General features: G+C 34.0%; 1 protein-coding gene across 6 annotated transcripts in view; it reads right to left on the reverse strand.

Moving 5' to 3' along the window:
• The window catches only part of ANK2 (ankyrin 2), a 671,502-nt gene that overhangs the window by 480,065 nt on the left and 178,208 nt on the right, over positions 1 to 13,229 (reverse strand). For 5 of the 6 annotated variants that reach the window (XM_043570198.1, XM_043570029.1, XM_043570010.1 and 2 more), the window contains exon 2: positions 9,649 to 9,709. The exons of the other annotated variant lie outside the window; for it this stretch is intronic. In XM_043570198.1, coding sequence (XP_043426133.1) covers positions 9,649 to 9,669 — 21 coding nt within the window. In that variant the 5' untranslated portion in view covers positions 9,670 to 9,709. The remainder of the gene's footprint in view (positions 1 to 9,648; positions 9,710 to 13,229) is intronic. 6 annotated transcript variants of the gene reach the window in all.

Here is a 13,229-nt window from a genome sequence, read left to right on the forward strand (position 1 = left end):
AATGGCTTTTCTTGGGGGATGCTGAGACACAGCCCCTAGGTATGGGACATTTTGTAAAACGCACTAACTAAAATAGAAAGACGTTCATTACTGAGTTGTTCACAAAATACCAGACATTTGTGTCTACATTTTGAAAGCAAATATAAAAATCATATTGTTGACAGGATCAGTCAATTACTCAGTTGACCTGGTCTCAAATACACTCAGGCTTAGCCAAGAGCACATTTCCAACCAACTACACAAACACTCACTGAGAAAAGGTAATAGAACCACACAAAATTTAATATATCTAAGAGACCATCAATATTTGAGCCCATGTCATCCAAGTAATCTTAATCTGTAGGTGATTATAAGGCACTATCAAATGGTTAATTCAAAAGGAGAATCCCCACCCCTTGTTACTTACTTATCTGATATATACACTTCCAGTTTCCATCAAACAAATGAACGTAATTTTTTTTTTAATTTTATAGGAATGTGGGTTTGGCTGCTTTATTTTCGATTGCTAATCCGCGTAACCTACGTGAACTACAGAACTGTTCGGTGTCCCAGCACTTTTTAAAATTATAGATAAGACTTAAATGATAAATTCTAGAGTTGGATTCTGGTTTCGCTATAGTAAAAGAATCATGAAGTATACTGATGAGGTTTGTAATAGCATCCTAATGTATTCATTCCTCCAGTTATGCAACATTTATTAAATGCCCATAATATACAAGAGGCTGAGCAACATGATTTATTCTGCTGAAACAAAAAGGACATCAAGTGAATTGGCTAACTGCTTAATCCTCAACTTTGTTGTAGTTATCTTGATTGGAATAACTTTATTCCCTTTGTTCTCCACAAGGAAAATTTAAGTCAAACAATATACATAAGAAGAAAATATAAGGAGCGCCCATGGAAATATAGAAATGTAACACTGACAAGGTGGAGGTGGAATTCACCAGGGCTAGGCCAGTGCCTTGCAGTAGATGGCAGAAACTCAACAGTTATTCACACTATTGCGATATCCAGAGAAGACAAAGTAGTGTCACTCCCACACTCTTCTTAAAGGATTACTGGACTTCGAGATGATTTTCTAAATGCTCTGTTCCTCACTCTCCTTCTACTTGGTAAGTGGATATTGATAATTCTCTCATTTGGTTGTTACATAAAATTGACAAAAGTAAAAAGTTCTCACCAAGTTCTTGGTGCAATAAATAAATAAATAAACAATAAAATAAAATAAAAATCTTAATGTAGTGCTTCTATGATATTTTAGCTTTGCTACTACTTTGCCATTATTGTTCTTCATTTTTGTCTCTTGTTAATCAAGTTTGTTTATTCACTAAACTTTTCACACAGTTGATAACTTTACTAAATTGTTTCATCTCATAAATTTCATTAAGCAGAAAATAATAATAATAAAAATCAAATGTGAAATATTCATCAGCTAAAGGGATACACAGATACATACATATAGATATATACACACAATCTAGGAAGCTTATAACAGTAGCGTAAGAGTTATGCATGCCTGTACTATAATAAAAAATTTTAAATTAGCCGTATTCCTGAAGGATACAGGCTGTATGGAATGTTAATGTAGATTTATAGTAGGTGAAACTGATGGACCATAACCAGAATTTCACATGTATTATGGGGGTGGGGGGGGAGGGGGGGAGCAACCTAATTGCTATTTTCGTTTCACTCACTAACAAAGGCTAATGACATATATTTTCTAACTATCACATACAATCTTTTCTACCATGTGGATGTTTTTGTGACTCTCTAATTTCAATCCTTTCAGGACAATATTTACAAAAAGAAACAATGTTATGTCAGTGTTAATCTCATAACAACACTACCTTAACTCTATACTTTCTACAAAAGTCAACCAGATCTATTTATTCTCAGCCTAATTGTCTCAGTAGACCTGCTCCATTTTCTGGCTATTAGTGTTCATATTTAACAGCAACAACAAAAAAGAACTAATCTTCCCTTCCTCACTCATAATGCCAAATAACTCTCATAATAATGATATAAAATAAGCAGATCAATTTACTTTTGATGGTTAGTAAATTTCAAGTCAGGACCAGTAGTCTTTTTCACTGTGTTAGCCCTCTAAATATGTACACATACTGCCTTAAATAAAAATATGTGTGTGTCTGTGTGTGTGAAAACATACATATTGAAAAAAAGATCTAAACAGTATAAAATGCATTTATAAAAGTGAAAGTCTCCTGTGTCCACTCACAGAGTTCTATTTACCAAAGGTAACCACAATTAACTGTGTAGTATCCTTCAGATATTTTCTAGAACTATGCACAGATATTTATGATGGAAATTGATTCACTCACGGTGTTCTATCTCTTTTCTTTTCTTTTTCTTTTCCTTACCTTGACATCTTTCTACCTCAGAAAATAGAAATTTATTCATTCTATTTAAAAAGCTCTCTATCTACCAGTCCACTCTCAAAAATAAGTGTTCTCTTAATTTTTCTATTTTTAGCCGAAACATTTTATAATACCCCAATTGTAACTGAAAAATTTACAACATGTGAAATTCAGAGATTTACATTTTAAGTAAATCAGTTCTTTCTACTATTTTGTATGATTTCATTTTTTAAATAAAATAGTTAAAATACCTATATTTGAATTTAGAACACAGGGTCAAATTAGTTGTAATTGCTATAATATTTTATACTGAAAAACCAAGTCATCACCCAATTTATTTATATGCATATAATCAAATATAAAACATATACTATATATTAATATCAATATATACAGTACATTTTCACATGGCAATGTTTTCCAGAAAATACTTTTTGGAGATACGTTCATATATATTCCTCTATAGCTTGTTTTTCTGTAATGTAAATAATCTGAGTCAGTAGACAGGGTTTGTCTTGTACAGATACATACTTAGAAAATTGACTGCATTGATTCATTTCATAATGATAAAGCTACAGCAATAAGTAGCAAGAAAAACAAAAGATATTGAAATAGAATTTTCCTTTTACTCAAAAGGCAAATGGCAAAATATACAAGTCGTCAAATTATAAACCCATATGGCTTGGGCTTCTGTCAATTATGATAAATTATTTTGGGAGCACAAAGGGGTATTAAAAACATTTTTGAAAAAGGCTAAATATAGGTTTTTCTTTCAACATTTTTTAAATGTTGCTTCTAAAATCTCTTAGCAATTAATTGTCTTCCAAATATGACCCTCTTTCTAAGGTAAAAAAGACAAAGATAATTAGTTCCTCTGGAAGTCTCTATGTTTGCTTGATTGTTCTGAGTAGAAATATGCATATTTGTAGATCTGCCAAGTTCAACCCATTTTGCTAGAGAATTCCCAGTGCATTGGATTTTTGCCAAAAACCTAAGCTTGGTTATTCAAAGTTCCTTTTTATCCATCTGCAAAATTTCACTCTTTCCTTTTCTGCTGGCGGCCACAGACACCCTTTACAGATATTAGATTTAGACATGCAATGAAACACACATTTGTTCCCGTTAAGCTTTACCACAATGAATACTCCAGTACCTCCTTATCATAAGTATTTTACTTTAGAGCAGCTCTCAGTAACTGAAGTTCACCATTCTCCGTGGAGCTGAATAAAGCTTTTCTGTGATAGGCTCTTCCTATAAGATTTGCAACTCTTACCATTATTTGAAGAGTTCAGAAGCACTTCTAAAAGCTGTAAGCATTTTACAATGTTTTCTTTGCACCACTGAACAGCCCCAGCTGATGAAAGCAAAATGAAAAGGGCCAGATGCATGCTAAGAAGGGCATGCTCTTTTCTGTGAGATCCGTTTTTTCAGCTTTAGATCAGGGTAAGGTCCTGTTTTCCTCATATGCTTTGCCTCTAAGCATGTGGCCTCAGACATTGGAAATTGATGTGATTCATGTTCATTGGGGGGGGGGGGGGCGGTGAGAAACCCAAGAAGAACTTGCTTACTCTATTGTTTATTTGTTACAAAAACTTAAAACACTAAAGATATGGTTGACCACCAAAACTAACATAAATTTTACTGTTGTGCCTGTGGTTAATTACGTGACCAATTAATAACTGTAATAGTCACTAGCTTTGCTAGAATTATAATTTATACAAGTTAAATGGAGGAATTATGGGAGCAGGAGGCAAATTTTGCTTTGAAAAAAAGTAAGTAATCAATTAGTTTGTTAGAGCTTTGTTCACTTTATCTGATACCAATCCTTTCTACATAGTCTCTGTTGTACATAGACTGACCAGAGTGAAGGAGTATTTCCGGTTGTGAAAGAGGAAAATTTGTCATAGAGCGAACACTTCCCCCCCCAACACACACAAATTATGTTCTTTTCTTAGTATATTAGTAGTACTTAGAAACATTAGTAGTGCTTTGGTTTACTGAGTCTTCATTTTCTCCTTTTTTCACAAGAACAGAAAAAAGGGAGGGGGGGTGGTATGCCAGCTGTAAACAGCTTTAACCAAAACCAAAACATAACAAAAGAGGAAACAGCATGAAAGAAAAAAGCATTCTTTTCTCTGGTCACAAGAACTGAGAGGGAGAGACTATAAAGCCCCCATTTTTATTTGAAGGTTTGGTAACATTGAAATGGATTAAGATGCGCAAATGTAATTCTATTGTTCTCTCAATTATATATGTTCTTCAGGAAAAAAATACCCCAAAAATACAGAGCTTGAGAGTTTGGGGTTAACTAAATTTAAGCAAACCCTGTTACAATTGTTGATCAAAACAAAGGACCAATACTCCATTACCAGAGGAAATGTCTCAAATATTACATATGATTTACATGAACAGATACATTGGCACAATTTGAAGTATAAAAAAATGTTGACATCACAGGCAAGCAAAAATATACATATTATCAATAGTCATGTCAATGTAGGTTATTCTATTTCCTAATACCTGAAAAGATTAGTCTCTGCTATTTTCTCCCAGTAGCCCTACATATTTAAGTGGTTTTTTTTTGTTTTTGTTTTTTTAATTTAAGTAATCTCTACACCCAACATGGGACTCAAACTCATGACCTGGAAATCAAAAGTTGCATGCTCTTCCCACTGAGCCACCCAAGTGCCCCTTTTTAAAGTTGTATTATTATTATTATTATTATTATTATTATTATTATTATTAGTTAAGCCCTACATATTTAAACAAGCCTTGAAAAAAATGTAAAAACTCAGGACTGTAAATTTTATATTTGGCTCACATGATGTCCTATTTAACCCTTTTAATTATTCCCATTTCCTTTTGTTACTTGTTTCTCTATACCTAGAACAAGATTTCATGTACCAGTGTAGATTCAAATGTATGATTCAGGGATACACACTTGAATTGAAGATGTCAGGGACATAATCCAGAACTGAGCTCCTTCTCCTTCCCCAGGAAATGAATCTTGGAATGAAAGAAAGGACAATGGGCCAGACTTCCAAAGTCAGGGACACCACAGGGAGTCCTCAGCCAGCCAGAGCTCATCCCATTGATCTCTATATTCAAAGCTCTCTTTGGCATAAGCCCCAAGTGACCTGAGCCTTGAAGAGATAGTCCTCTAATCACCACAGTTATTTAGAGGGAGGACTGTTTGAGGCAATTAAAAAGGCAGTAGGTTCTAAGGACACAAACCCTCATTGGACTCTCAGAGACACTTCTTTCTCAGTGAACCACTGAAGTATTTAACTTCTTGGGCAGCACTCTCTGGCATGGAGGACCAAGCCTCTTCTTGCTATGTCTCTAACAGTTTTGAACTTTCCCTTCAAAACTTCGGCTACTTCTAATCCCAGCAGGCTGTTGGATCTGACTTCACTAGGCCACTTTGTTCTTGAAATAAAATGATCCAGCTAAATTTTGGCTCTACCACATTTGCTGGTGATTTACCGTGCAAATTGGACAAGCCACTTAACTTCCATGAGCCTCTGTTCCATCCAATATAAAAACAAGTCATAATATCGACTTTACTGGGTTGCTACAACTATTAAAAATAACACAAATAAACTATTCGGTATTGTATGTGTCACATATCATATGTTTAGTACTTCCCCAATTGGTTTTATTCGTCTGTCTTTATAATTCTCTTAGCAAGTTCACATACTCTGATTTAGCCTTCTTTTGACCATTTACTATATCTGTTTTATCCATGTTCTAGTTTCCAACTAGACAGGGTACTGTTATTCTCTCGAAAATATTCAATTCCATGTCTATAAATACTGTCAGCCCTAGGCAAAGTCATACCATAATGGAAGAGTACCATCTTGGTAACTTACACACTTTCATGGTGGCTCAAGATCAAGGCAGTTAAATCCTCTCTACCGTAGTCATATGTCCATCATTCAAGAACAATAAAGAACAGTTCTATTCATGAGCTTACCAAAGGGCTCCCCATTTACAAACTTTGGTCATCCGGACCAGCAAACGTAATTAAATGGAGTGCCTGGCATTTTCAACCGCAGATTTGAAACATAGTTAGAAATGGTTTTTATGGAATTTCTTTGGCCAAAATTAGTATCTATTATCACTAAAATTAGCATTATAAAATAATTATATGACTTGGGTCAAAGTAGGCAGTAACCTGCTTATTTGAATCAGAGAACAAAATTATCCGCAAACCACCATTTATCTTAAAAATTTTATATTTTAATGAAATTCAGTATAGTTGTGATCACCTAGAATTTTAATTTTCAATATTCCAAGGTTCAGTGGTGAGGTCTCAGAAGACCTACCCAAAAGTGGGATGAGAAGGAGGTGGTGACTATAGGTGGATCCAAGATCCCCCATGCCTAATGAAACCAGAACAGTTCTCTTTTTATCTTTGTTTATACCAAATTTTAATTTTCAAAGTGGTTTTGCAGCTAAAAAAACATTTGAAAGTTCCTGAACTAGAAGATCTCTTCAGTCTAATAAAGAGCTCTATGCCCTCAAGTAAACACTCTTAAAAACCAAAATGGGAAATGGAAATTTAGAGTTTCTAGTTAAATGTGCATATTAACATAACAGTCTTACAATTCAAAGTCAACAAACTGAAGTTTTTCATCTTCTGGACCCACTTAATACTTTCACAGTCTAATTGACTATCCAAAGGATACTCGCCAGAAGAGGAAGAATGTGCCAAGCTACTGACGCCTGAGTAGGGACAACAGGCTCTCTTCTGTCATGGCAAATAGTACACAAACTTTGGATTTTAAAAAAAGGAATCTTTTCTTCAAACTCAAATAGTGATCCTAGGAAATACACACCAAAACTGAGGACCTGAAAAAGAATAGTCACTATCTTTCTGATCCCTTTCCTTGAAGCAGAAAATCTTTGATTTCTCATTTTTTGAAAATAATATTCATGCATATAGTACATTTACAAATATACATAGTATATATATTCATGAAAATTAAGGGAAATGACCACACTTAGATGAATGTCCTCAAATATGGTTCCATCCTAATTCTATGGAAGAAGGTAATCATTTATTAGGTTTCAATAAATACTTATACCACCTAAGGCTTGTCACAATCTACAAAGGTTGACTGAATTGGCAAGTTCACAAATTGGAATCTTAAGACCACTGCAAAATTCAGAGAATCTGATAAACTACAAATTCTCAGTCATTGATACCAGCCTAGTCTAACAACCTAGTCTCCAACACAACTTTCCCTCTCCCCTTCTACTCTCTACAAACACTATTTCCAGGTTTCCTCTTTTCCTCAAAAACTTTCCTAACTGCACCGGCCATACCTTCTTCATAGAGAAAAGAGAAACCATGGTTAATACTCCTTATAAGTATTATACCAAGTCTATGAGCTTATCTGTATGTGTGCACACCCTCCTGTCCCTGCCTTAGTTATGTTGAAATAGGTATCCTCCCACCAGGTACGGGTAATCTCTTTTCCTGCACTGCCTACTCCAGCCCTTTCTTCATTCTCAAGAAACCCATACCTTCGTTTCTTCCCTTCTTCTGCACCATTCCCATGAACATTTAAACATGTTCAAGGCTCTCTCTCATCCCAACATCCCTGTCCAGCTACTGGATTCTCTCCACTTTTATTCAGAGACAAATTTTTCAAAGAGCTATTATTTTTGCCAACTCCATGTTCTTACTTCCTATTTATTCCTCAATCCACCTCCAATCTGGCTTTTGTCCTTACTTCACCAAAACTTCCCTTGCCAGTGTTACTAAGGACATTCACATGGGAAAATCTAATGGGTTTATTGAAGCCTTCATGTTTCTTGACCTGTCAGTAACATTTGACACTCTGTCAACTCATTAGTCTCACCTTTCTTTCAAGTATTGGAATTAGTCCTCAAATCTTTATCACACTATATAGTCTCTACAAAAGTGGCTTACTTATTTCAACGGTCTTAGTTACGAACTGTGAGACAATGATTCTCAAAATCCACCACAGATCTCTTCTCTGAGTTTCTAAGACTCATCAATCCAACTGCTGACTTGGCATTTACACTTGGAAGCCTCACTGTACCTCAAGTGAAGCAAACTGTATCATAACATATTACTATAATATGACAGGGTAATATCTGCCCTTTCTAAAAACAGCCCAAGCTGATTAGTGCTCTCATTATCAGTACTGATAAAATTCCCCAGATCTCATTTGACAAAAGAATAGTCACAAAGCAGAGAAAATGTATGCTAATTAAATGATCATTAAAAAAGTAAACTTCCTAGTATAAAATTGTTCCCCCAATTTTTTTTTCAAATTTCTCTTCACATTAGGCCTCTTCAGTGGCACCTGTCCTGAGATTTGTAAGATCCTTCAGAAAATTTTAAGCAAAATGAGAAGTTTTTTTATTGTGATTTTATATTTGAGTTCATTTCTCTTCTTCTGATATTCTCATGTATCTTCTGCTTATTGAAATGAATTGTTAATTTAGTACAAAGGGACAATACATGGTTCAGTGCATCTAAAATATCACAGTCTTTTGTGTGATTGCCAATGTTAATGGTATCACACAGCTCGTCTAACAATTCATAATGCAATTGTTTCCCCTGTGACAAGGATAGTTTCTACAATATTCTAAGGATTTCTTCTAGAGAAGAAAGAGATTCTTCTAGATGAGATTTAGGACTTAAAAAAAATCAGATTTCCACAAACCATGCATGTGACAGATATTCAGAACTGAGAATTTTTATATTCTTTATTTCTAAGTGTAATATTTCCTTCTTCCCTTCCTCCCTCCCTTCTGTTTAAAAACATTTTTTTACATAAATAGAATCTGGAGAGTTCTCCACAGTGATTCAATCTATTTAAATTATCCAGAATCAAACTGCACTATTGACAAGCTTAGAGCAATCAATTTGATGAGCAATCCTGGAGATAATGTTCTGATAACAGACAAGAAACCATAATCCCTTAGAGAAAATAGATGACTCTGATGCACAAATCCCAATGTGTTCACTTTGTCTATTACACCAAAGTTGGTCCCCAACCTCCCTCTTTCCACCAGTCAATATGTTGACAAAATGATCAATCTTTATCTTTCTACTCCCCAGTAATACTGACAATATTACATTTTTCGTAATTAAAATATTATTAAAGCTCTAACATCTTTAAATCTGTTTACATAAAAAATTATTTTTGCCAAAATTGTACTTAGTTACTTTCCAACCTCTATATCTTTCGATAGGATTACTTTTACAGTGATATTAAAATACCAAAAGTACCTTTTGCAACATGGCTGTCATTTGAAATATCAGTTCTTCATGTCCCTGTTCAGTTACTTACCTAAAAGAACAAAAAAGGAAACGTAAGTTTGAAATCATTTTAATTTATTATTAAGAAGAGTTTTTCCATTTCTAATAAAAATAGGTTTGTAGTAGCACTTAAAAATTACTTTATAAGAAAACTCACTCTATTATAAATGCAAAAGAGCAAAACAAAAAAATATGTAAATATTTTAAGAGCCCAGAAAAGTAGGCAAACAAAGCTAGTGAAAAGATGGAAAAATAGCATATATAAGAAGAACAGATTTAAGAAATTATGAAAATATCTAATCATAGGGAACTTTAAGCAACATTAGTAGACTTGACATGCTCATGATACTTGTGAACAAGATGAAACTCTTGTGTTCATACTAGAGAACTGTCTTTATTGGTTCAAGTTTAATATGCCAAACAATACTTTGATGCTTTGGTCATATTCTACATAAAAGTTTACATAACCAATATTAAAACTTTTATTGTTAAAACAATATGAAAACAGTAAAAGAATTTTAGGAACAACAAAAATCATTCTTACTCCACTATCTGAACTCAACACTGTTCTCATTAATTCACGTTCTCTCTCCTTTAAATCTATGAATATGAATATGTACTCAGTTTAACAGGTAAATATAATCCTCGCATGAATGTTAAGTATGTACTTCTTTAAACCTAGCATATCTAACACACTGTAAATATAAACTATTGTATTCTTCTTCTTAATTATTATAATTTATAATTATTTTCCATGTCACTGCCTAGAGTTCATGCATGTCATTTCAAGGTCTGCAAATTTAGTTAGCCATTATCTTTTTAATGACTTTAAATACTGCCAAATTTCTATAAAAATAATTTAAGTATGAGTGTGTATTGTATGTGTGTACGTGTGTGTGTGTGTGTATTCTTTTTATCTCTTCAGCTCCACTCATCTTCAGTCCTAATTTTTGCTGATTTATGTGTTTTGCTATATCTGGTAGGATATATCCTTCTTTGTTGCTCTTTTTTCTTTTTCTTCCAGAATATAGTTTTAGATTCATGCCTATGTGTTTTCCAAATAAAGCTTAGTATCAATTTCTTGAGTTTAATTCCTTAAGGTCCAATAAGGCCTAAGAGGAGGGCATTCAGTCTATAAATAGATTACATGAATTGACAACCACAACAATTGTTTGCCATCTCATCCATCCCTTATTCGATCTTTCCTTTCATCTCCCAAAAAAAACATTTCAGTTTTCTTTGTATAGTCCATGCACACCCTTTCCTAAGCTCATTTCTAAATATTTAATACGTTTTCTTCTTCAATTGTCAACAGGATCTTCTTCTTGCGTTTTCTCTCTGATACATATTAATCTTATTAATCCCTCCTCTTTTATTTTGTGTTTATTCTCTTTAGGGTTTATAGGCTCTTTAAAGTTTCTGACATTTCTCTGATTACATAACAATTTTTAAAACTATAAGGAAAATGCACCAATTTTTCCTGAGTATCCCCACTATAGAAGTTAATAAAATTAGGCAGACAGACTATGACACGCAGAATAATCTGGAGTTGATGGCAGTGAGGACGATTAAGATGACTTCCTGAGCCACATTTCAAAAGCAGGCTTCAATCACACAGAATATTCAAGTATTTTATACCTTTGCCTTACGAGCCTGTATGAATCAACCTAAATAGTTTTCTTATACAGATTTGCAGAGAGAACTTACTACACAATCATACCCTTTGGCTTTTCTCAGAAAGCTATTTTAAGTGTATTTGTGCCTTATGGGAGAAAAGGTCAAAGGATGTGAACTGCAGTTTAACAGAAAGAGCCTGGCTTTGGAATCTTATTGGCCAGGCTTCAAGGCCTAACTCTGCCACTTGCTAACTATAGGCCCTGCAAAAATTGCTTAAACTCTGAGCCTTAGTTCTTCTCATGAAATGAGCTTACTTGGAAGATTAGAGATGCTCCTGGCATAAGGCTGGCACTCAAAAGGTGGTAGGTTTTATACTTTGTTGAAAGAAGGCCATGTCTTGACTTTAAACGTTTTACATACATTTATTCATTTAGTCTCACAATAGCCATGTGAAATATTACGCACTCTAAGCCCATGAGGAATGGGTTCAGAGTCTATATTGAACAAGTTCACAAATGATCAGTGCTGATCCATGATTCTAGCCATTGTCTCTCTGATGCTAGGTCTCTATTGTAACATCCTATCTTCTGTTTTCATTCCTTTTTTCTACTAAGATCCAGTTTTTCATAATATTCTAAAGGTCTCCTTTTAATTTGTAATAATTGGAAAAGAATGCTTTCAAATTTACATTAAAAATTCAGTGAATTAGGCCATCTGGGTGGTTCAGTTGGTCAGGCATCCAACTTTAGCTCAGGTCATAATCTTGTAGTTCATGAGCTCAAGTCCTGTGTTGGGCTGTGTGCTGACAGCTCAGAGCCTGGAGCCTGCTTCACATTCTGTGTCTCCCTCTCTCTCTGCCCCTCCCCTGCTCATGCTTCATCTCTCTCTCTCTCTCTCTCTTTCTCTCTCTCTCCCAAAAAAATAAATAAACATTAAAAAAATTATATAATACTGCTTTGGAACTTGATTTTTTTTGTCCTTGTGGATATTGGTCATGCCAGTATATACAAATTCATCTGTTCTTTTTTAAAAAATATTTTCTTAGCCTAACAGAAAATATGCATGCACCATATACCTATTTAATCAAAGAAAAGGCATTCTTTTCATCACATAACATCCACAATTAGTTTTAAAATTTCCTAGTTTTAATTTATATCTGCAAAGGCTACATTAATAATTATTTTTAGTTTTTTATTTATTTTTATTTTTATTTTTTAATACAAAATTTATTGTCAAATTGATTATTTTTAAATTTTTAAGTAGGCTCCACACCCAATGTAGAGCTTGAACTCACAACCCTGAGATTAAGAGTCACATACATGCTCTACTGACTGAGCCAGCCAGATGTCTCAATAATTCTTATACGAAAGAAACCTGAGGGATGAAATTTACTTCAGAGTCAGTCTAAAATCTGTACAAAAGCATTGGCTGAAATGGCTGACCAAGGAATGTCAAGTTGAATAAGCATCTTCCATATCATAGTTAAACCAAAATGAAAAAAAATTTATGAAATGAGAGATGCCTGTGTTCTATCACTTCTTCTTTAACTATCATTTAGTAAACATCTGCAATATATTAAAAGCTCTATATATTATCTATTTATTCTTCATGACATATAAGACAAAAATTACTGGGGAGCCTGGGTGGCTCAGTTGATTGAGTGACCCTTGAACTCAGATCTTGATCTCAGGGTTGTGAATTCAAGCCCCACATTGGGCTCCACATTGGGCATGGATCCTACTAAGGAAAAAAAAAGTTTAAAAAAAAGACATAAATTACTAAATCCCTTTTACAGAAGAGATAACTAATCATCATAAAGGTTAAGTAACTTGCCCAGGCTTTGTAAGTGTTAGAACTAGAATCTATCTATCTCCAAAGTCTTCTTTTTCATTATATCCTGCTACCTCCTTCAAAAGATTGGGTTTAATTACATT

This window comes from Prionailurus bengalensis, chromosome B1 (assembly GCF_016509475.1).
Source record: "Prionailurus bengalensis isolate Pbe53 chromosome B1, Fcat_Pben_1.1_paternal_pri, whole genome shotgun sequence".
NCBI classification, from domain to species: Eukaryota; Metazoa; Chordata; class Mammalia; order Carnivora; family Felidae; genus Prionailurus; species Prionailurus bengalensis.